This window comes from Scardinius erythrophthalmus (genome assembly GCF_964197995.2).
Source record: "Scardinius erythrophthalmus genome assembly, chromosome: 2".
NCBI lineage: Eukaryota > Metazoa > Chordata > Actinopteri > Cypriniformes > Leuciscidae > Scardinius > Scardinius erythrophthalmus.
Genome location: NC_138222.1, coordinates 17,447,180 through 17,469,179, shown reverse-complemented (window position 1 = coordinate 17,469,179; position 22,000 = coordinate 17,447,180). Strand labels below are relative to the sequence as shown.

At 39.5% G+C, this 22,000-nt stretch overlaps 1 protein-coding gene across 1 annotated transcript in view; it reads left to right on the top strand.

The window, feature by feature from the left end:
- The window catches only part of LOC308687238 (uncharacterized protein), a 52,403-nt gene extending 33,551 nt beyond the window's left edge, over positions 1-18,852 (top strand). Inside the window, exons 3-5 of the mRNA XM_081359604.1 lie at positions 16,550-17,267; positions 17,354-17,489; positions 17,912-18,852. Of these exons, the coding sequence (XP_081215730.1) occupies positions 16,672-17,267; positions 17,354-17,489; positions 17,912-18,664 (1,485 nt within the window). The 5' untranslated portion in view covers positions 16,550-16,671 and the 3' untranslated portion in view covers positions 18,665-18,852. The remainder of the gene's footprint in view (positions 1-16,549; positions 17,268-17,353; positions 17,490-17,911) is intronic.
- Positions 18,853-22,000: the final 3,148 nt, after the last annotated feature.

Sequence of the window (22,000 nt, the reverse complement as noted above, 5' to 3'; positions counted from 1 at the left end):
CCACAACAGTGTTTAACATGTCACTTCCTGTTGCCAGCAGGTGGCACTTTGACTGTAACTGAATATGAGCATGGTCATGTGTTCAGGACAGAACGTTTATTAAAAGTGTGAAGTTTGGCGCAGATTGGACATTGCCTTCTTGAGTAACAACAACATCCTGTTTCATTGAATTAGCATGCTTTAGCACTTAGCTAAGTATTGCTAGCATGTTTTAACATGTTTCTAGCATGTTTAGAAGTAAATGGCATTTTTAACATGTTGCTAGAATGGCATCAACGTGTTAAACATGACACTTCCTGTTACCAGTAGGTGGCGCTATTACTATAACTGAATGTTCTCATGTAGATGTGTTCAGGACAGAACGCTTATCAAAAGTGTGAAGTTTGGGGCAGATTGGACATTCCATGCCTGAGTTACAGCAAATTCCTATTTAATTGCAATAATAGCATGCTTTAGCACTTAGCTAAGTGTTTGCTAGCATGTTTTAGCATGCTTCTAGTATGTTGTTAGCATGTTTAGCACTTGCTGGTACTTTTTTATATGTTATTAGGAGTCCATAACAGTGTTAAACATGTCACTTCCTGTTGCCAGCAGGTGGCGCTATGACTGTAACTGAATATGAGCATGGTCATGTGTTCAGGACAGAACGCTTATTAAAAGTGTGAAGTTTGGGGCAGATTGGACATTCCATGCCTGAGTTACAGCAACTTCCTGTTTCATGGCGAAACATCGAAATTTGTCAGGCCGCCGAGGACCCGCCCTTTGACGAAAACTCAAGATCTTCGCAATTTAACGTCGCAAAGGCCTTAAGATTACACTCACCAAATTTGAAGATGATCAGATTAAAACTGTAGGAGGAGTTCGTTAAAGTACGAGGCCTGAAAATGGCAAAAACTGCACAAAAATCTGAGAGGAAGTTCAAAATGGCTGACTTCCTGTTGTGTTTAGGGCTATGCTCCAAGAGACTTTTTTGTAGGTATTAGGTCATTACATGTATGTACCGAATTTCGTGCACGTACGTGGAACGTTGCGGGAGGCGCACTCCGTTGAACTTTTATAGGTGGCGCTATCGAGCCGTTTTGCCCCGTCCAATTCTGAAACCTATATCAGATGTAAATTTTCACCAGTTTTGACGCGTGTGCAAAGTTTCGTGAGTTTTCGAGCATGTTTAGGCCCTCAAAAATGCAATTCAATGCGGAGAAGAATAATAATAATAATTAAAGCTGCAAGCAGCGATGAAAGGGCCCTCGCACCCGTGCCATCAACACTCGGTGGCTTTAGGAAGACAGAGCATGGTTGGGAAATGTACATTTAAGGAGGTATATATAGTAAGAGTATGTCAAAGTCAGTAACAAAATGTTTTGTATAATGGTGATAATAGCATGCTTCATGACTCAGCTAAGTGTTGCTAGCATGTTTAGTCTGTTTCTAGCATGCTTAGTACACAATAATTATGTGGTTAGTACTGCATTACTGTGTTAACCATGTCAGTTTCATTTGCCAGTAGGTGGCGTTATGACTATAGCTGAATATGAGCATGGATGTGTGTTCAGAACTCTTATCAAACGTGTGAAGTTTGGTGCAAATTGGAAATTGCCTTCTTGAGTAACAAAAAAGTCATGTTTCATTGAATTAGCATTCTTTAGCACTTAGCTAAGCATTGTTAGCATGTTTTAACATGTTTCTAGCATGTTTAGAACTCAATGGCATTTTTAACATGTTGCTAGAACGGCATCAACGTGTTAAACATGTCACTTCCTGTTGCCAGTAGGTGGCGCTATTACTAAAAATGAACATTCTCATGTAGATGTGTTCAGGCCATGACTCTTATCAAAAGTGTGAAGTTTGGGGCAGATTGGACATTCCATGCCTGAGTTACAGCAAATTCCTATTTAATTGCAATAATAGCATGCTTTAGCACTTAGCTAAGAGTTTGCTAGCATGTTTTGGCATGTTTCTAGTATGTTGTTAGCATGTTTAACACTTGCTGGCACTTTTTTTATATGTTATTAGGAGTCCATAACAGTGTTAAACATGTCACTTCCTGTTGCCAGCAGGTGGCGCTATGACTGTAACTGAATATAAGCATGGTCATGTGTTCAGGACAGAACGCTTATCAAAAGTGTGAAGTTTGGGGCAGATTGGACATTCCATGCCTGAGTTACAGCAAATTCATATTTAATTGCAGTAATATCATTCTTTAGCACTTAGCTAAGTGTTTGCTAGTATGTTTTAGCATGTCTCTAGTATGTTGGTAGGATGTTTAGCACCTACTGGCATTTTTTTTATATGTTATTAGGAGTCAAGAACAGTGTTAAACGTCACTTCCTGTTTGCCAGCAGGTGGCGCTATGATTATAACTAAATATGAGCATGGACATGTGTTCAAGAGATAACTCTTATCAAACGTGTGAAGTTTGGGGTAGATTGTACATTGCCTTCTTGAGTAACAACAAAGTCCTGTTTCATTTAATTATCATGCTTTAGCATTTAGCTAAGTATTGCTAGCATGTTTTAATATGTTTCTAGCATGTTTAGAACTCAATGGCATTTTTAACATGTTGCTAGAACGGCATCAACGTGTGAAACATGTCACTTCCTGTTGCCAGTAGGTGGCGCTATTACTATAACTGAATTTGAGCATAGACATGTGTTCAGGCCATGATTCTTATCAAACGTGTGATGTTTGGGGCAGATTGGACATTCCATGCCTGGGTTACAGCAAATTCCTATTTAATTGCAGTGATAGCATGCTTTAGCACTTAGCTAAGTGTTTGCTAGCATGTTTCTAGTATGTTGCTAACCTGTTTAGCACTTGCTGGCTCTTTTTTATATGTTATTAGGAGACCACAACAGTGTTAAACATGTCACTTCCTGTTGACAGTAGGTGGCGCTATTACTATAACTGAATATTCTCATGTAGATGTGTTCAGGCCATGACTCTTATCAAACGTGTGAAGTTTGAGGCAGATTGGACATTCCTTGCCTGTGTTACAGCAAATTCCTATTTAATTGCAGCAATAGCATGCTTTAGCACTTAGCTAAGTGTTTGCTAGCATGTTTTAGCATTTTTCTAGTATGTTGTTAGCATGTTTAGCACTTGCTGGCACTTTTTTTTATATGTTTTTATGTCCACAACAGTGTTTAACATGTCACTTCCTGTTGCCAGCAGGTGGCACTATGACTGTAACTGAATATGAGCATGGTCATGTGTTCAGGACAGAACGTTTATTAAAAGTGTGAAGTTTGGCGCAGATTGGACATTGCCTTCTTGAGTAACAACAACATCCTGTTTCATTGAATTAGCATGCTTTAGCACTTAGCTAAGTATTGCTAGCATGTTTTAAAATGTTTCTAGCATGTTTAGAAGTCAATGGCATTTTTAACATGTTGCTAGAATGGCATCAACGTGTTAAACATGACACTTCCTGTTACCAGTAGGTGGCGCTATTACTATAACTGAATGTTCTCATGTAGATGTGTTCAGGACAGAACGCTTATCAAAAGTGTGAAGTTTGGGGCAGATTGGACATTCCATGCCTGAGTTACAGCAAATTCCTATTTAATTGCAATAATAGCATGCTTTAGCACTTAGCTAAGAGTTTGCTAGCATGTTTTAGCATGCTTCTAGTATGTTGTTAGCATGTTTAGCACTTGCTGGCACTTTTTTATATGTTATTAGGAGTCCATAACAGTGTTAAACATGTCACTTCCTGTTGCCAGCAGGTGGCGCTATGACTGTAACTGAATATGAGCATGGTCATGTGTTCAGGACAGAACGCTTATCAAAAGTGTGAAGTTTGGGGCAGATTGGACATTCCATGCCTGAGTTACAGCAACTTCCTGTTTCATGGCGAAACATCGAAATTTGTCAGGCCGCCGAGGACCCGCCCTTTGACGAAAACTCAAGATCTTCGCAATTTAACGTCGCAAAGGCCTTAAGATTACACTCACCAAATTTGAAGATGATCAGATTAAAACTGTAGGAGGAGTTCGTTAAAGTACGAGGCCTGAAAATGGCAAAAACTGCACAAAAATCTGAGAGGAAGTTCAAAATGGCTGACTTCCTGTTGTGTTTAGGGCTATGCTCCAAGAGACTTTTTTGTAGGTATTAGGTCATTACATGTATGTACCGAATTTCGTGCACGTACGTGGAACGTTGCGGGAGGCGCACTCCGTTGAACTTTTATAGGTGGCGCTATCGAGCCGTTTTGCCCCGTCCAATTCTGAAACCTATATCAGATGTAAATTTTCGCCAGTTCTGACGCGTGTGCAAAGTTTCGTGAGTTTTCGAGCATGTTTAGGCCCTCAAAAATGCAATTCAATGCGGAGAAGAAGAAGAATAATAATAATAATTAAAGCTGCAAGCAGCGATGAAAGGGCCCTCGCACCCATGCCATCAACACTCGGTGGCTTTAGGAAGACAGAGCATGGTTGGGAAATGTACATTTAAGGAGGTATATATAGTAAGAGTATGTCAAAGTCAGTTACAAAATGTTTTGTATAATGGTGATAATAGCATGCTTCATGACTCAGCTAAGTGTTGCTAGCATGTTTAGTCTGTTTCTAGCATGCTTAGTACACAATTATTATGTGGTTAGTACTGCATTACTGTGTTAACCATGTCAGTTTCTGTTGCCAGTAGGTTGCGTTATGACTATAACTGAATATGAGCATGGATGTGTGTTCAGGACAGAACTCTTATCAAACGTGTGAAGTTTGGTGCAAATTGGACATTGCCTTCTTGAGTAACAACAAAGTCATGTTTCATTGAATTAGCATTCTTTAGCACGTACCTAAGCATTGTTAGCATGTTTTAACATGTTTCTAGCATGTTTAGAACTCAATGGCATTTTTAACATGTTGCTAGAACGGCATCAACGTGTTAAACATGTCACTTCCTGTTGCCAGTAGGTGGCGCTATTACTATAACTGAACATTCTCATGTAGATGTGTTCAGGCCATGACTCTTATCAAAAGTGTGAAGTTTGGGGCAGATTGGACATTCCATGCCTGAGTTACAGCAAATTCCTATTTAATTGCAATAATAGCATGCGTTAGCACTTAGCTAAGAGTTTGCTAGCATGTTTTAGCATGTTTCTAGTATGTTGTTAGCATGTTTAACACTTGCTGGCACTTTTTTATATGTTATTAGGAGTCCATAACAGTGTTAAACATGTCACTTCCTGTTGCCAGCAGGTGGCGCTATGACTGTAACTGAATATAAGCATGGTCATGTGTTCAGGACAGAACGCTTATCAAAAGTGTGAAGTTTGGGGCAGATTGGACATTCCATGCCTGAGTTACAGCAAATTCATATTTAATTGCAGTAATATCATTCTTTAGCACTTAGCTAAGTGTTTGCTAGTATGTTTCAGCATGTCTCTAGTATGTTGGTAGGATGTTTAGCACCTACTGGCATTTTTTTATATGTTATTAGGAGTCAAGAACAGTGTTAAACGTCACTTCCTGTTGCCAGCAGGTGGCGCTATGACTATAACTAAATATGAGCATGGACATGTGTTCAAGAGATAACTCTTATCAAACGTGTGAAGTTTGGGGTAGATTGTACATTGCCTTCTTGAGTAACAACAAAGTCCTGTTTCATTGAATTAGCATGCTTTAGCATTTAGCTAAGTATTGCTAGCATGTTTTAACATGTTTCTAGCATGTTTAGAACTCAATGGCATTTTTAACATGTTGCTAGAACGGCATCAACGTGTTAAACATGTCACTTCCTGGTGCCAGTAGGTGGCGCTATTACTATAACTAAATTTGAGCATAGACATGTGTTCAGGCCATGATTCTTATCAAACGTGTGAAGTTTGGGGCAGATTGGACATTCCATGCCTGAGTTACAGCAAATTCCTATTTAATTGCAATAATAGCATGCTTTAGCACTTAGCTAAGAGTTTGCTAGCATGTTTTAGCATGTTTGTAGTATGTTGTTAGCATGTTTAACACTTGCTGGCACTTTTTTATATGTTATTAGGAGTCCATAACAGTGTTAAACATGTCACTTCCTGTTGCCAGCAGGTGGCGCTATGACTGTAACTGAATATAAGCATGGTCATGTGTTCAGGACAGAACGCTTATCAAAAGTGTGAAGTTTGGTGCAGATTGGACATTGCCTTTTTGAGTAACAACAACATCCTGTTTCATTGAATTAGCATGCTTTAGCACTTAGCTAAGTATTGCTAGCATGTTTTAACATGTTTCTAGCATGTTTAGAAGTCAATGGCATTTTTAACATGTTGCTAGAATGGCATCAACGTGTTAAACATGACACTTCCTGTTACCAGTAGGTGGCGCTATTACTATAACTGAATATTCTCATGTAGATGTGTTCAGGACAGAACGCTTATCAAAAGTGTGAAGTTTGGGGCAGATTGGACATTCCATGCCTGAGTTACAGCAAATTCCTATTTAATTGCAATAATAGCATGCTTTAGCACTTAGCTAAGAGTTTGCTAGCATGTTTTAGCATGCTTCTAGTATGTTGTTAGCATGTTTAGCACTTGCTGGCACTTTTTTATATGTTATTAGGAGTCCATAACAGTGTTAAACATGTCACTTCCTGTTGCCAGCAGGTGGCGCTATGACTATAACTGAATATGAGCATGGTCATGTGTTCAGGACAGAACTCTTATCAAAAGTGTGAAGTTTGGGGCAGATTGGACATTCCATGCCTGAGTTACAGCAACTTCCTGTTTCATGGCGAAACATCGAAATTTGTCAGGCCGCCGAGGACCCGCACTTCGACGAAAACTCAAGATCTTCGCAATTTAACGTCGCAAAGGCCTGAAGATTACACTCACCAAATTTGAAGATGATCAGATTAAAACTGTAGGAGGAGTTCGTTAAAGTACGAGGCCTGAAAATGGCAAAAACTGCACAAAAATCTGAGAGGAAGTTCAAAATGGCTGACTTCCTGTTGTGTTTAGGGCTACGCTCCAAGAGACTTTTTTGTAGGTATTAGGTAATTACATGTATGTACCGAATTTCGTGCACGTACGTGGAACGATGCGGGAGGCGCACTCCGTTGAACTTTTATAGGTGGCGCTATCGAGCCATTTTGCCCCGTCCAATTCTGAAACCTATATCAGATGTAAATTTTCGCCAGTTCTGACGCGTGTGCAAAGTTTCGTGAGTTTTCGAGCATGTTTAGGCCCTCAAAAATGCAATTCAATGCGGAGAAGAAGAATAATAATAATAATAATAATAATAATAAACAGAGCAATTCCAAGAGGGTCCTCACACCATCGGTGCTCGGGCCCTAAAAATCAGCACAATTACAATAGGGTTTCAGCACTTCGTGCTTGAACCCCTAATAATAATAATAAACAGAGCAATTCCAAGAGGGTCCTCACACCATCGGTGCTCGGGCCCTAATAATAAACAGAGCAATTCCAAGAGGGTCCTCACACCATCGGTGCTCGGGCCCTAATAATAATAATTAAAGCTGCAAGCAGCGATGAAAGGGCCCTCGCACCCGTGCCATCAACACTCGGTGGCTTTAGGAAGACAGAGCATGGTTGGGAAATGTACATTTAAGGAGGTATATATAGTAAGAGTATGTCAAAGTCAGTTACAAAATGTTTTGTATAATGGTGATAATAGCATGCTTCATGACTCAGCTAAGTGTTGCTAGCATGTTTAGTCTGTTTCTAGCATGCTTAGTACACAATAATTATGTGGTTAGTACTGCATTACGGTGTTAACCATGTCAGTTTCTGTTGCCAGTAGGTGGCGTTATGGCTATAACTGAATATGAGCATGGATGTGTGTTCAGGACAGAACTCTTATCAAACGTGTGAAGTTTGGTGCAAATTGGACATTGCCTTCTTGAGTAACAACAAAGTCATGTTTCATTGAATTAACATTCTTTAGCACTTAGCTAAGCATTGTTAGCATGTTTTAACATGTTTCTAGCATGTTTAGAACTCAATGGCATTTTTAACATGTTGCTAGAACGGCATAAAAGTGTTAAACATGTCACTTCCTGTTGCCAGTAGGTGGCGCTATTACTATAACTGAATTTGAGCATAGACATGTGTTCAGGCCATGATTCTTATCAAATGTGTGAAGTTTGGGGCAGATTGGACATTCCATGCCTGAATTACAGCAAATTCCTATTTAATTGCAATAATAGCATGCTTTAGCACTTAGCTAAGAGTTTGCTAGCATGTTTTAGCATGTTTCTAGTATGTTGTTAGCATGTTTAGCACTTGCTGGCACTTTTTTATATGTTATTAGGAGTCCATAACAGTGTTAAACATGTCACTTCCTGCTGCCAGCAGGTGGCGCTATGACTGTAAGCATGATCATGTGTTCAGGACAGAACGCTTATCAAAAGTGTGAAGTTTGGGGCAGATTGGACATTCCTTGCCTGAGTTACAGCAAATTCATATTTAATTGCAGTAATATCATTCTTTAGCACTTAGCTAAGTGTTTGCTAGTATGTTTTAGCAAGTCTCTAGTATGTTGGTAGGATGTTTAGCACCTACTTGCATTTTTTTATATGTTATTAGGAGTCAAGAACAGTGTTAAACGTCACTTCCTGTTGCCAGCAGGTGGCGCTATGACTATAACTAAATATGAGCATGGACATGTGTTCAAGAGATAACTCTTATCAAACGTGTGAAGTTTGGGGTAGATTGTACATTGCCTTCTTGAGTAACAACAAAGTCCTGTTTCATTGAATTAGCATGGTTTAGCACTTAGCTAAGTACTGCTAGCATGTTTTAACATGTTTCTAGCATGTATAGAACTCAATGGCATTTTTAACATGTTGCTAGAACGGCATCAAAGTGTTAAACATGTCACTTCCTGTTGCCAGTAGGTGGTGCTATTACTATAACTGAATTTGAGCATAGACATGTGTTCAGGCCATGATTCTTATCAAATGTGTGAAGTTTGGGGCAGATTGGACATTACATGCCTGAGTTACAGCAAATTCCTATTTAATTGCAGTAATAGCATGCTTTAGCACTTAGCTAAGTGTTTGCTAGCATGTTTCTAGTATGTTGCTAACCTGTTTAGCACTTGTTGGCTCTTTTTTATATGTTATTAGGAGACCACAAGAGTGTTAAACATGTCACTTCCTGTTACCAGTAGGTGGCGCTATTACTATAACTGAATTTTCTCATGTAGATGTGTTCAGGACAGAACGCTTATCAAAAGTGTGAAGTTTGGGGCAGATTGGACATTCCATGCCTGAGTTACAGCAAATTCCTATTTAATTGCAATAATAGCATGCTTTAGCACTTAGCTAAGAGTTTGCTAGCATGTTTTAGCATGCTTCTATTATGTTGTTAGCATGTTTAACACTTGCTGGCACTTTTTTATATGTTATTAGGAGTCCATATCAGTGTTAAACATGTCACTTCCTGTTGCCAGCAGGTGGCGCTATGACTGTAACTGAATATGAGCATGGTCATGTGTTCAGGACAGAACGCTTATCAAAAGTGTGAAGTTTGGGGCAGATTGGACATTCCATGCCTGAGTTACAGCAACTTCCTGTTTCATGGCGAAACATCGAAATTTGTCAGGCCGCCGAGGACCCGCCCTTTGACGAAAACTCAAGATCTTCGCAATTTAACGTCGCAAAGGCCTTAAGATTACACTCACCAAATTTGAAGATGATCAGATTAAAACTGTAGGAGGAGTTCGTTAAAGTACGAGGCCTGAAAATGGCAAAAACTGCACAAAAATCTGAGAGGAAGTTCAAAATGGCTGACTTCCTGTTGTGTTTAGGGCTATGCTCCAAGAGACTTTTTTGTAGGTATTAGGTCATTACATGTATGTACCGAATTTCGTGCACGTACGTGGAACGTTGCGGGAGGCGCACTCCGTTGAACTTTTATAGGTGGCGCTATCGAGCCATTTTGCCCCGTCCAATTCTGAAACCTATATCAGATGTAAATTTTCGCCAGTTCTGACGCGTGTGCAAAGTTTCGTGAGTTTTCGAGCATGTTTAGGCCCTCAAAAATGCAATTAAATGCGGAGAAGAAGAAGAAGAATAATAATTAAAGCTGCAAGCAGCGATGAAAGGGCCCTCGCACCCGTGCCATCAACACTCGGTGGCTTTAGGAAGGCAGAGCATGGTTGGGAAATGTACATTTAAGGAGGTATATATAGTAAGAGTATGTCAAAGTCAGTTACAAAATGTTTTGTATAATGGTGATAATAGCATGCTTCATGACTCAGCTAAGTGTTGCTAGCATGTTCAGTCTGTTTCTAGCATGCTTAGTACACAATAATTATGTGGTTAGTACTGCACGGTGTTAACCATGTCAGTTTCTGTTGCCAGTAGGTGGCGTTATGACTATAACTGAATATGAGCATGGATGTGTGTTCAGGACAGAACTCTTATCAAACATGTGAAGTTTGGTGCAAATTGGACATTGCCTTCTTGAGTAACAACAAAGTCATGTTTCATTGAATTAGCATTCTTTAGAACTTAGCTAAGCATTGTTAGCATGTTTTAACATGTTGCTAGAACGGCATCAACGTGTTAAACATGTCACTTCCTGTTGCCAGTTGGTGGCGCTATTACTATAACTGAACATTCTCATGTAGATGTGTTCAGGCCATGACTCTTATCAAAAGTGTGAAATTTGGGGCAGATTGGACATTCCATGCCTGAGTTACAGCAAATTCCTATTTAATTGCAATAATAGCATGCTTTAGCACTTGGCTAAGAGTTTGCTAGCATGTTTTAGCATGTTTCTAGTATGTTGTTAGCATGTTTAACACTTGCTGGCACTTTTTTATATGTTATTAGGAGTCCACAACAGTGTTAAACATGTCACTTCCTGTTGCCAGCAGGTGGCGCTATGACTATAACTGAATATAAGCATGGTCATGTGTTCAGGACAGAACGCTTATCAAAAGTGTGAAGTTTGGGGCAGATTGGACATTCCATGCCTGAGTTACAGCAAATTCATATTTAATTGCAGTAATATCATTCTTTAGCACTTAGCTAAGTGTTTGCTATTATGTTTTAGCATGTCTCTAGTATGTTGGTAGGATGTTTAGCACCTACTGGCATTTTTTTATATGTTATTAGGAGTCAAGAACAGTGTTAAACGTCACTTCCTGTTGCCAGCAGGTGGCGCTATGACTATAACTAAATATGAGCATGGACATGTGTTCAAGAGATAACTCTTATCAAACGTGTGACGTTTGGGGTAGATTGTACATTGCCTTCTTGAGTAACAACAAAGTCCTGTTTCATTGAATTAGCATGCTTTAGCACTTAGCTAAGTATTGCTAGCATGTTTTAATATGTTTCTAGCATGTTTAGAACTCAATGGCATTTTTAACATGTTGCTAGAACGGCATCAACGTGTTAAACATGTCACTTCCTGTTGCCAGTAGGTGGCGCTATTACTATAACTGAATTTGAGCATAGGCATGCGTTCAGGCCATGATTCTTATCAAACATGTGAAGTTTGGGGCAGATTGGACGTTCCATGCCTGAGTTACAGCAAATTCCTATTTAATTGCAGTAATAGCATGCTTTATCACTTAGCTAAGTGTTTGCTAGCATGTTTCTAGTATGTTGCTAACCTGTTTAGCACTTGCTGGCTCTTTTATATATGTTATTAGGAGACCACAACAGTGTTAAACATGTCACTTCCTGTTGACAGCAGGTGGCGCTATTACTATAACTGAATATTCTCATGTAGATGTGTTCAGGCCATGACTCTTATCAAACGTGTGAAGTTTGGGGCAGATTGGACATTCCATGCCTGTGTTACAGCAAATTCCTATTTAATTGCAGCAATAGCATGCTTTAGCACTTAGCTAAGTGTTTGCTAGCATGTTTTAGCATGTTTCTACTATGTTGTTAGCATGTTTAGCACTTGCTGGCACTTTTTTATATGTTTTTATATGTCCACAACAGTGTTTAACATGTCACTTCCTGTTGCCAGCAGGTGGCACTATGACTGTAACTGAATATGAGCATGGTCATGTGTTCAGGACAGAACGTTTATTAAAAGTGTGAAGTTTGGCGCATATTGGACATTGCCTTCTTGCGTAACAACAACATCCTGTTTCATTGAATTAGCATGCTTTACCACTTAGCTAAGTATTGCTAGCATGTTTTAACATTAGCTAGCATGTTTTAACATGTTTCTAGCATGTTTAGACCTCAATGGCATTTTTAACATGTTGCTAGAATGGCATCAACGTGTTAAACATGACACTTCCTGTTGCCAGTAGGTGGCGCTATTACTATAACTGAATATTCTCATGTAGATGTGTTCAGGACAGAACGCTTATCAAAAGTGTGAAGTTTGGGGCAGATTGGACATTCCATGCCTGAGTTACAGCAAATTCCTATTTAATTGCAATAATAGCATGCTTTAGCACTTGGCTAAGAGTTTGCTAGCATGTTTTAGCATGTTTCTAGTATGTTGTTAGCATGTTTAACACTTGCTGGCACTTTTTTATATGTTATTAGGAGTCCATAACAGTGTTAAACATGTCACTTCCTGTTGCCAGCAGGTGGCGCTATGACTGTAACTGAATATAAGCATGGTCATGTGTTCAGGACAGAACGCTTATCAAAAGTGTGAAGTTTGGGGCAGATTGGACATTCCATGCCTGAGTTACAGCAAATTCATATTTAATTGCAGTAATATCATTCTTTAGCACTTAGCTAAGTGTTTGCTAGTATGTTTTAGCATGTCTATAGTATGTTGGTAGGATGTTTAGCACCTACTGGCATTTTTTTTATATGTTATTAGGAGTCAAGAACAGTGTTAAACGTCACTTCCTGTTGCCAGCAGGTGGCGCTATGACTATAACTAAATATGAGCATGGACATGTGTTCAAGAGATAACTCTTATCAAACGTGTGACGTTTGGGGTAGATTGTACATTGCCTTCTTGAGTAACAACAAAGTCCTGTTTCATTGAATTAGCATGCTTTAGCACTTAGCTAAGTATTGCTAGTATGTTTTAACATGTTTCTAGCATGTTTAGAAGTCAATGGCATTTTTAACATGTTGCTAGAATGGCATCAACGTGTTAAACATGACACTTCCTGTTACCAGTAGGTGGCGCTATTACTATAACTGAATATTCTCATGTAGATATGTTCAGGACAGAACGCTTATCAAAAGTGTGAAGTTTGGGGCAGATTGGACATTCCATGCCTGAGTTACAGCAAATTCCTATTTAATTGCAATAATAGCATGCTTTAGCACTTAGCTAAGAGTTTGCTAGCATGTTTTAGCATGCTTCTAGTATGTTGTTAGCATGTTTAGCACTTGCTGGCACTTTTTTATATGTTATTAGGAGTCCATAACAGTGTTAAACATGTCACTTCCTGTTGCCAGCAGGTGGCGCTATGACTATAACTGAATATGAGCATGGTCATGTGTTCAGGACAGAACGTTTATTAAAAGTGTGAAGTTTGGCGCAGATTGGACATTGCCTTCTTGAGTAACAACAACATCCTGTTTCATTGAATTAGCATGCTTTAGCACTTAGCTAAGTATTGCTAGTATGTTTTAACATGTTTCTAGCATGTTTAGAAGTCAATGGCATTTTTAACATGTTGCTAGAATGGCATCAACGTGTTAAACATGACACTTCCTGTTACCAGTAGGTGGCGCTATTACTATAACTGAATATTCTCATGTAGATATGTTCAGGACAGAACGCTTATCAAAAGTGTGAAGTTTGGGGCAGATTGGACATTCCATGCCTGAGTTACAGCAAATTCCTATTTAATTGCAATAATAGCATGCTTTAGCACTTAGCTAAGAGTTTGCTAGCATGTTTTAGCATGCTTCTAGTATGTTGTTAGCATGTTTAGCACTTGCTGGCACTTTTTTATATGTTATTAGGAGTCCATAACAGTGTTAAACATGTCACTTCCTGTTGCCAGCAGGTGGCGCTATGACTATAACTGAATATGAGCATGGTCATGTGTTCAGGACAGAACTCTTATCAAACGTATGAAGTTTGGGGCAGATTGGACATTCCATGCCTGAGTTACAGCAACTTCCTGTTTCATGGCGAAACATCAAAATTTGTCAGGCCGCCGAGGACCCGCCCTTCGACGAAAACTCAAGATCTTCGCAATTTAACGTCGCAAAGGCCTTAAGATTACACTCACCAAATTTGAAGATGATCAGATTAAAACTGTAGGAGGAGTTCGTTAAAGTATGAGGCCTGAAAATGTCAAAAACTGCACAAAAATCTGGGAGGAAGTTCAAAATGGCTGACTTCCTGTTGGGTTTAGGGCTATGCTCCAAGAGACTTTTTTGTAGGTATTAGGTCATTACATGTATGTACCGAATTTCGTGCACGTACGTGGAACGTTGCGGGAGGCGCACTCCGTTGAACTTTTATAGGTGGCGCTATCGAGCCGTTTTGCCCCGTCCAATTCTGAAACCTATATCAGATGTAAATTTTCGCCAGTTCTGACGCGTGTGCAAAGTTTCGTGAGTTTTCGCGCATGTTTAGGCCCTCAAAAATGCAATTCAATGCGGAGAAGAAGAATAATAATAATAATAATAATAATAATAAACAGAGCAATTCCAAGAGGGTCCTCACACCATCGGTGCTCGGGCCCTAATTAAAGCTGCAAGCAGCGATGAAAGGGCCCTCGCACCCATGCCATCAACACTCGGTGGCTTTAGGAAGACAGAGCATGGTTGGGAAATGTACATTTAAGGAGGTATATATAGTAAGAGTATGTCAAAGTCAGTTACAAAATGTTTTGTATAATGGTGATAATAGCATGCTTCATGACTCAGCTAAGTGTTGCTAGCATGTTTAGTCTGTTTCTAGCATGCTTAGTACACAATTATTATGTGGTTAGTACTGCATTACTGTGTTAACCATGTCAGTTTCTGTTGCCAGTAGGTTGCGTTATGACTATAACTGAATATGAGCATGGATGTGTGTTCAGGACAGAACTCTTATCAAACGTGTGAAGTTTGGTGCAAATTGGACATTGCCTTCTTGAGTAACAACAAAGTCATGTTTCATTGAATTAGCATTCTTTAGCACGTACCTAAGCATTGTTAGCATGTTTTAACATGTTTCTAGCATGTTTAGAACTCAATGGCATTTTTAACATGTTGCTAGAATGGCATCAACGTGTTAAACATGTCACTTCCTGTTGCCAGTAGGTGGCGCTATTACTATAACTGAACATTCTCATGTAGATGTGTTCAGGCCATGACTCTTATCAAAAGTGTGAAGTTTGGGGCAGATTGGACATTCCATGCCTGAGTTACAGCAAATTCCTATTTAATTGCAATAATAGCATGCGTTAGCTTTTAACTAAGAGTTTGCTAGCATGTTTTAGCATGTTTCTAGTATGTTGTTAGCATGTTTAACACTTGCTGGCACTTTTTTATATGTTATTAGGAGTCCATAACAGTGTTAAACATGTCACTTCCTGTTGCCAGCAGGTGGCGCTATGACTGTAACTGAATATAAGCATGGTCATGTGTTCAGGACAGAACGCTTATCAAAAGTGTGAAGTTTGGGGCAGATTGGACATTCCATGCCTGAGTTACAGCAAATTCATATTTAATTGCAGTAATATCATTCTTTAGCACTTAGCTAAGTGTTTGCTAGTATGTTTCAGCATGTCTCTAGTATGTTGGTAGGATGTTTAGCACCTACTGGCATTTTTTTATATGTTATTAGGAGTCCATAACAGTGTTAAACATGTCACTTCCTGTTGCCAGCAGGTGGCGTTATGACTATAACTAAATATGAGCATGGACATGTGTTCAAGAGATAACTCTTATCAAACGTGTGAAGTTTGGGGTAGATTGTACATTGCCTTCTTGAGTAACAACAAAGTCCTGTTTCATTGAATTAGCATGCTTTAGCATTTAGCTAAGTATTGCTAGCATGTTTTAACATGTTTCTAGCATGTTTAGAACTCAATGGCATTTTTAACATGTTTCTAGAACGGCATCAACGTGTTAAACATGTCACTTCCTGGTGCCAGTAGGTGGCGCTATTACTATAACTAAATTTGAGCATAGACATGTGTTCAGGCCATGATTCTTATCAAACGTGTGAAGTTTGGGGCAGATTGGACATTCCATGCCTGAGTTACAGCAAATTCCTATTTAATTACAATAATAATAGCATGCTTTAGCACTTAGCTAAGAGTTTGCTAGCATGTTTTAGCATGTTTGTAGTATGTTGTTAGCATGTTTAACACTTGCTGGCACTTTTTTATATGTTATTAGGAGTCCATAACAGTGTTAAACATGTCACTTCCTGTTGCCAGCAGGTGGCGCTATGACTGTAACTGAATATAAGCATGGTCATGTGTTCAGGACAGAACGCTTATCAAAAGTGTGAAGTTTGGTGCAGATTGGACATTGCCTTCTTGAGTAACAACAACATCCTGTTTCATTGAATTAGCATGCTTTAGCACTTAGCTAAGTATTGCTAGCATGTTTTAACATGTTTCTAGCATGTTTAGAAGTCAATGGCATTTTTAACATGTTGCTAGAATGGCATCAACGTGTTAAACATGACACTTCCTGTTACCAGTAGGTGGCGCTATGGGCTCCTTGCACATAGCAACCTGACGTCATATCCGCAACGGGTAAATACGGCCCGCTCTCTTCCTGTTTGGCGAAATATGGCGGCGGCGGCGGTGTAAACAGCGGAAAATGAGCCTTAAAAAAGATAGAGTTTTTTTCCAGAGGCAACAGAGAAAATATCATGAACATTGTTGTGTTCCCACATGCACGTCATCATCTAAGTTCAACGGCGTTTTAAGTTACCACGGATTTCCCAGCGATGTTGAACTCAGAAAGCGGTGGCTGGTGAATATTCGTCGTGATGAGTTCATTGTCACAGGACACAGCAAAGTCTGTAGTTTGCACTTCACACCGGAGCAGATCATTCAGCCGAAAACACCGGAGGGGAAAAGGCAACTAAAGAAAGGAGCTGTCCCGGTATTGTTCCAGTGGAATGATTACTCCATCCCATCACCAAGACTGAGCGTTTGGGACAGAGTAAGCAAACTTCAGCCTGAGCTGGCATCAGCAGAAGATGGGCAACATATGGACTGCACTCCTGCTGCTGATCATGACTATTCATCTGTCCCAGAACCCGCTTTCATTGACTCGGTAATCGACGAAAACAGGAATTTAAAAGAAGAAAATGACTCATTAAAGAAAGAGATACAGGAGATGAAAATTAGCTGTAAATTTGGATTACACAGATTCGCCCACTCTGACGACGACATTCGATTCTATACACGGTAAGATGCGAACAAGATACCCCTGACCTTGGACCATACGTGACCATATTGTAACGTTGTGTACTCTTTCTGTTCCGTTCCCATAGATTTCCCAGTTACCATAACCTTATGCTGTTTTGGAGATTGGTTGAACCATCGGTACATAAAATGGTTCGTGCGTCGAGGGCCAAAACTGCTGAAAAATTGAATGAAGTAGTAACATCTGTCCGTCCCACACACACGGTTGGTTTTTGCAGTTGTCATTAATAATAATGTTGTTGCAGTTGTCATTAATGATAATCATTAATAATTAATGTTTCTGCGAATATAAATATGCTTTAGTTTATTTGATTTATTATGGTGGTTTTTCAAAGCAAACCTTCAAATTAATGTGAGAGATGAAAATGACATCTGACTGCATTTACCTCAACATTCTGATATTAGATTCAATAAATCAATAAATAAGTAAGGTGCCTGAGTAGCCTATTGCAGTCACAGTCCCACATTTGGAATTTCCAGTAACATGTAGAGTATTATTGCTGTTGTATTTTTAATTATAGACCAACAGCAGTAATGATAATTGCACATCCTTTTATCTATTAGACTAGAGAGGTTACATTAGGTTTAATGATGTTTGTGTGTGTGTGTGTGTGTTTTCTCACCAGAGACAATCATTGCAACCCATCGATGAGCTAGTACTTTTCCTAATGTACTTGTCCGTTGGTTTAAAGGAGCAGGACTTGGCAAACCGTTTCAACATTCACATCTCTACTGTAAGCCGCATTATCTGTTCGTGGACCAACTACCTGTACACACTCTTGGGCTCGGTGGCTATCTGGATTGAGCCTGAAGACGTTAAAGCTCGCCTTCCTGATGATTTCAAAGACTTCTCCGATACTCAGATAATTGTTGACTGTACAGAGCTCAAGTGCCAGACGCCATCCTCGCCTCTCCTCCAAAGTGAGATGTTTTCTAAGTACAAATCTCACTGTACAATGAAAGGACTTATCGGGATCGCCCCTCATGGTCCAGTGACCTTCATCTCTTCACTCTATGAGGGGTCAATAAGTGATAAAGAACTCTTTAGACGGTCAGGGTTGGCTGACCTTTTAACTGATGACATGGCCGTGATGGTTGATAAAGGTTTCCTGATCACTGACTGTGTGAAATGTAAAGTGTACTGTCCACCTTTTCTCAACAAAAAAAGCCAGATGCCAGCACCCAGTTTCCTCCAAACACAGAAAATTGCTCGTGTAAGAGTGCACGTTGAGCGAGTCATCCGAAGGGTAAAGGAGAATAAACTTTTTGATTCGGTTATTCCTTTGTCAATAGCTGGAAGCATCAATGAAATTTTTGCCGTTGCTTGCCTGCTTAGCAATTATCAAAATAAACATCTTGTCACAGCATGGGCCAAGTAGTGCTGACAAGTTTAAATTACAGAAACCTACAACTTTTAAATGTAATTATTAATCATTATTTATCTCTGAATAAATTCTCATACAGTGACAACAGATGCGATCTCACACAACATTATAAACAATGATTTTTATTGTAAAATGATGCCATATTGTATAAAGTCCATGAATAAATCTGACTTTACTTATTCAACTGTTTGTTTTTGTTTATTTAAAGCAACAAGCTTGAAGACACATTTTATCTCAGATCACATCATGTATCAATCAGTTCCAGGCGAAATATATATACACTGTAGGTACGAGTGGGAAATGTAATGTAAATTAGAAGTCAAATTCATAGTACTAATAAAATACATAATGAATCAGATTATGATTTCTTTACCTGCCAATCAGTTGTGATCGTCTCATTGAGAGATACTTTGGCATGTAAATGCTGAAGTAGAAATGATCACACTTCTGCCTGATTGTTTCTTGAACTTCTTTGTCTGAGTGCAGTCGCTGCACAAAGAAATCTTCCTCTGCCCAGACAAAAAGGTCACACCACTGAAGTCCAGTAATTAAAAGCTGGCCTTGTATTTGCCAAAAATAGGCATGGCTTTTCTTTAGTTTAAAAGCACCATTTGACATGTGCAAGTACTTGCAGTCAATGTAACTTTTAGCATTTGGACATTTAATTTCAACCAAACCGTAAGCGGGTGTTGCATTGGGATCATAAACAAGGCCATCCGGTGAGGCCCCTAGCCATGGAGCCTGTGGGTGAACCACAAGTCCACAAGGTGAGTAATTGACATTGTTGTACTGGGCATATTCTTTTGCTGCCTGAAACTCCATTTCTGAACCTCTCCTCATTTCCGCAGTTTGTCTGGTGCCCCTGATAATTCGCTCTGCAAGATGCTCAGCACTACTGTAACCTCTAACATGGGAAACTTCCCTAAACCTTGAGGAGGTTATCCTCATTCGCCGCAGCACGTGCCACTCTGGATCTTTGCTCTGACCCCGTGTCGACAATTAAATTTTGTGAGCCATCTCAATAGATAGCTGCAAACTTTGTATATGCAAATGTTCTTCCTCTGTGCATACCCACACACATTCTGTTGGTGACAGCTGATGAGTAATAAGGGGAAGACATGGAGGACCCGGGGCATTCTTATGCAGCTCTGTGCATTGTGTTTGAAGTTTCGGCTGCTGATAGGAGATCACACTACCCCTCTGTACCAGTCCAAATTCAGAATCCACAAGGGGCTTGTCAATGCTCATCCCCATTGTTGTCACCAGGGGCATATCCAGTGGATCTAGGCCGCTGTACACCTCGGCCACACGAAGTACCGACAGGTCAGGAAGAGGGCCAGTCATTCCTCTGTAGAGGGTGCTCCTTTTAATAAAAAATATCATAAAGAGGTACTTAATTTGATATAACAATGGGGGAAACAACTCATTAAAATAATTGTTAAGTTAATATTTATTTACCGTAATCCTCCTTTACCCATCCGACCCTGCACAGGCTTAACAACCACCATCTTCCCAACTGGACCTGGTTTTACACCCTGTGAAATTGTGATAAAATACATGTTAAAATACACTCATAATTTTGAGAATTTATTAAACAGAGGTTCTATTTTGCAGCTACTGGTACATACTATTGCATGACATACATCTATGCAAACTATCCCATATGAACCATGCTTTGCTATGAAACTTACTGCTGTTCGGGGTTTGTGCCATTGTTGCTCGGATTCTGTACAGCTGTGTACAGGAGGAACCACTGGCACACTCAGCTGGGAGAAGTGAGCTGTCTGGAATAATAGGGCAACTGTGTGGTTGCATAGAGCTGTCCCCGCCACACATGAGCATCTGCACCGCACCATAATTACAGGATCTGTGTCCCTGAGGACCATCTGTCGATAGATCAGTCGTAATTACTCTATATTGTCATGTTGGACTTGTGAACTGTTGGCATGAATGTATCCTTCTTAAAAGGTTGTATCACTGATTTCTGGCCCAAAAATAAATCATCACATTCATCAATTGCTACGTCACTCTGTTGATGTTCAAATAAAACAGAGAACTAGCTCGCTACTCCCTCCCCCTCCCTTCCGTGCAATTGAAACTTTCCTAAATGTGCATCTCGTTGGTTATTGGTTGGAACACTTAGTTTTGCTTTTGAGTGGGTGGTGAACACTTGTTGATAACAAGTGTTTTTGTGTACAGATCTCGGAGCCTAGGCTGCTAGCGGATTGTTAGGAAAGATTAGATGAATGTGATAATTTATGTTTTCTATAAATATATAATATATATATAATATAATAATAATATAATATTATATTATATATTTTTATATAATATATTTATTTTTTTGTGAAAATCCCTTCTTTTGGGCCAGAAAAAAGGGATTTTGATACAACCTTTAACACAGAAATAGATGTCTTTAAATGGAATTATGAGAAGTGGTGTGCAGCAAGTATGGCATTATATTAAGTCAAAAATAATGATATTTGGCATCCAAAGCTGCACACTGTAAACACAATCCCATTCAAACACATCATAATAAAACGCACAGAAAACAGTAACAGAGACTTGAACAACTTGAGTAGCTTTTGGAAAAGTTAAGCACATGCAAGCCAGCAACAGTGAACAGCTTGAACAGCTTGAGCAGTTTTTGGAAGTTGAGCACATACAAAGAGATAAAGAAGGTCAAAATGTAACGTGACCATGTTAAGCACAACACACAACTTGAACTCAAACCTTTTGGAACTGCTGAACTCGGAACTCTGACATAAATTACAAGTGCAGCCCTACATTTACACAATGAGGTTTTTCGTGCTTCTTCATGGATCTGAAGCAGAAAGCCTTTACAGCGACTTCACTTGTGGCCCTGTCTTTGTTTGACACTAATGCCAATCACATATTAACACAATAAGAAGTTAGGAACATGCATGCAGGCGTACAGACACAACGTAGACATTTTCCGCCTAAGACTAGAAAACAGTACAACATTATAACACGCATATTCTGTCAGACCGGGATTGTTTATAAGCCTAGCCTAATGTAAGCTAGCAAGCTAACGTAAGCCATAAAGTTTGAGATATATAGACTTACCTTCATATCCGTGGATATATGAAGAGGCATACATTTTAAAGCCCTTCTCTAACTTGCTGGTAGGTGATTTGGAGGAGGACTTACAAAGGCGATGTACGTCCGTTATTGTAAGTTTCGGCAACTCTTGTAAACATCTAGTGTAGAATAGCGCCATGTTTAGACCGGAAAAGACGAGGCCGCATTTCCGGTAAGGAAGTAGTTACGTGCAAGGAGCCTATTACTATAACTGAATATTCTCATGTA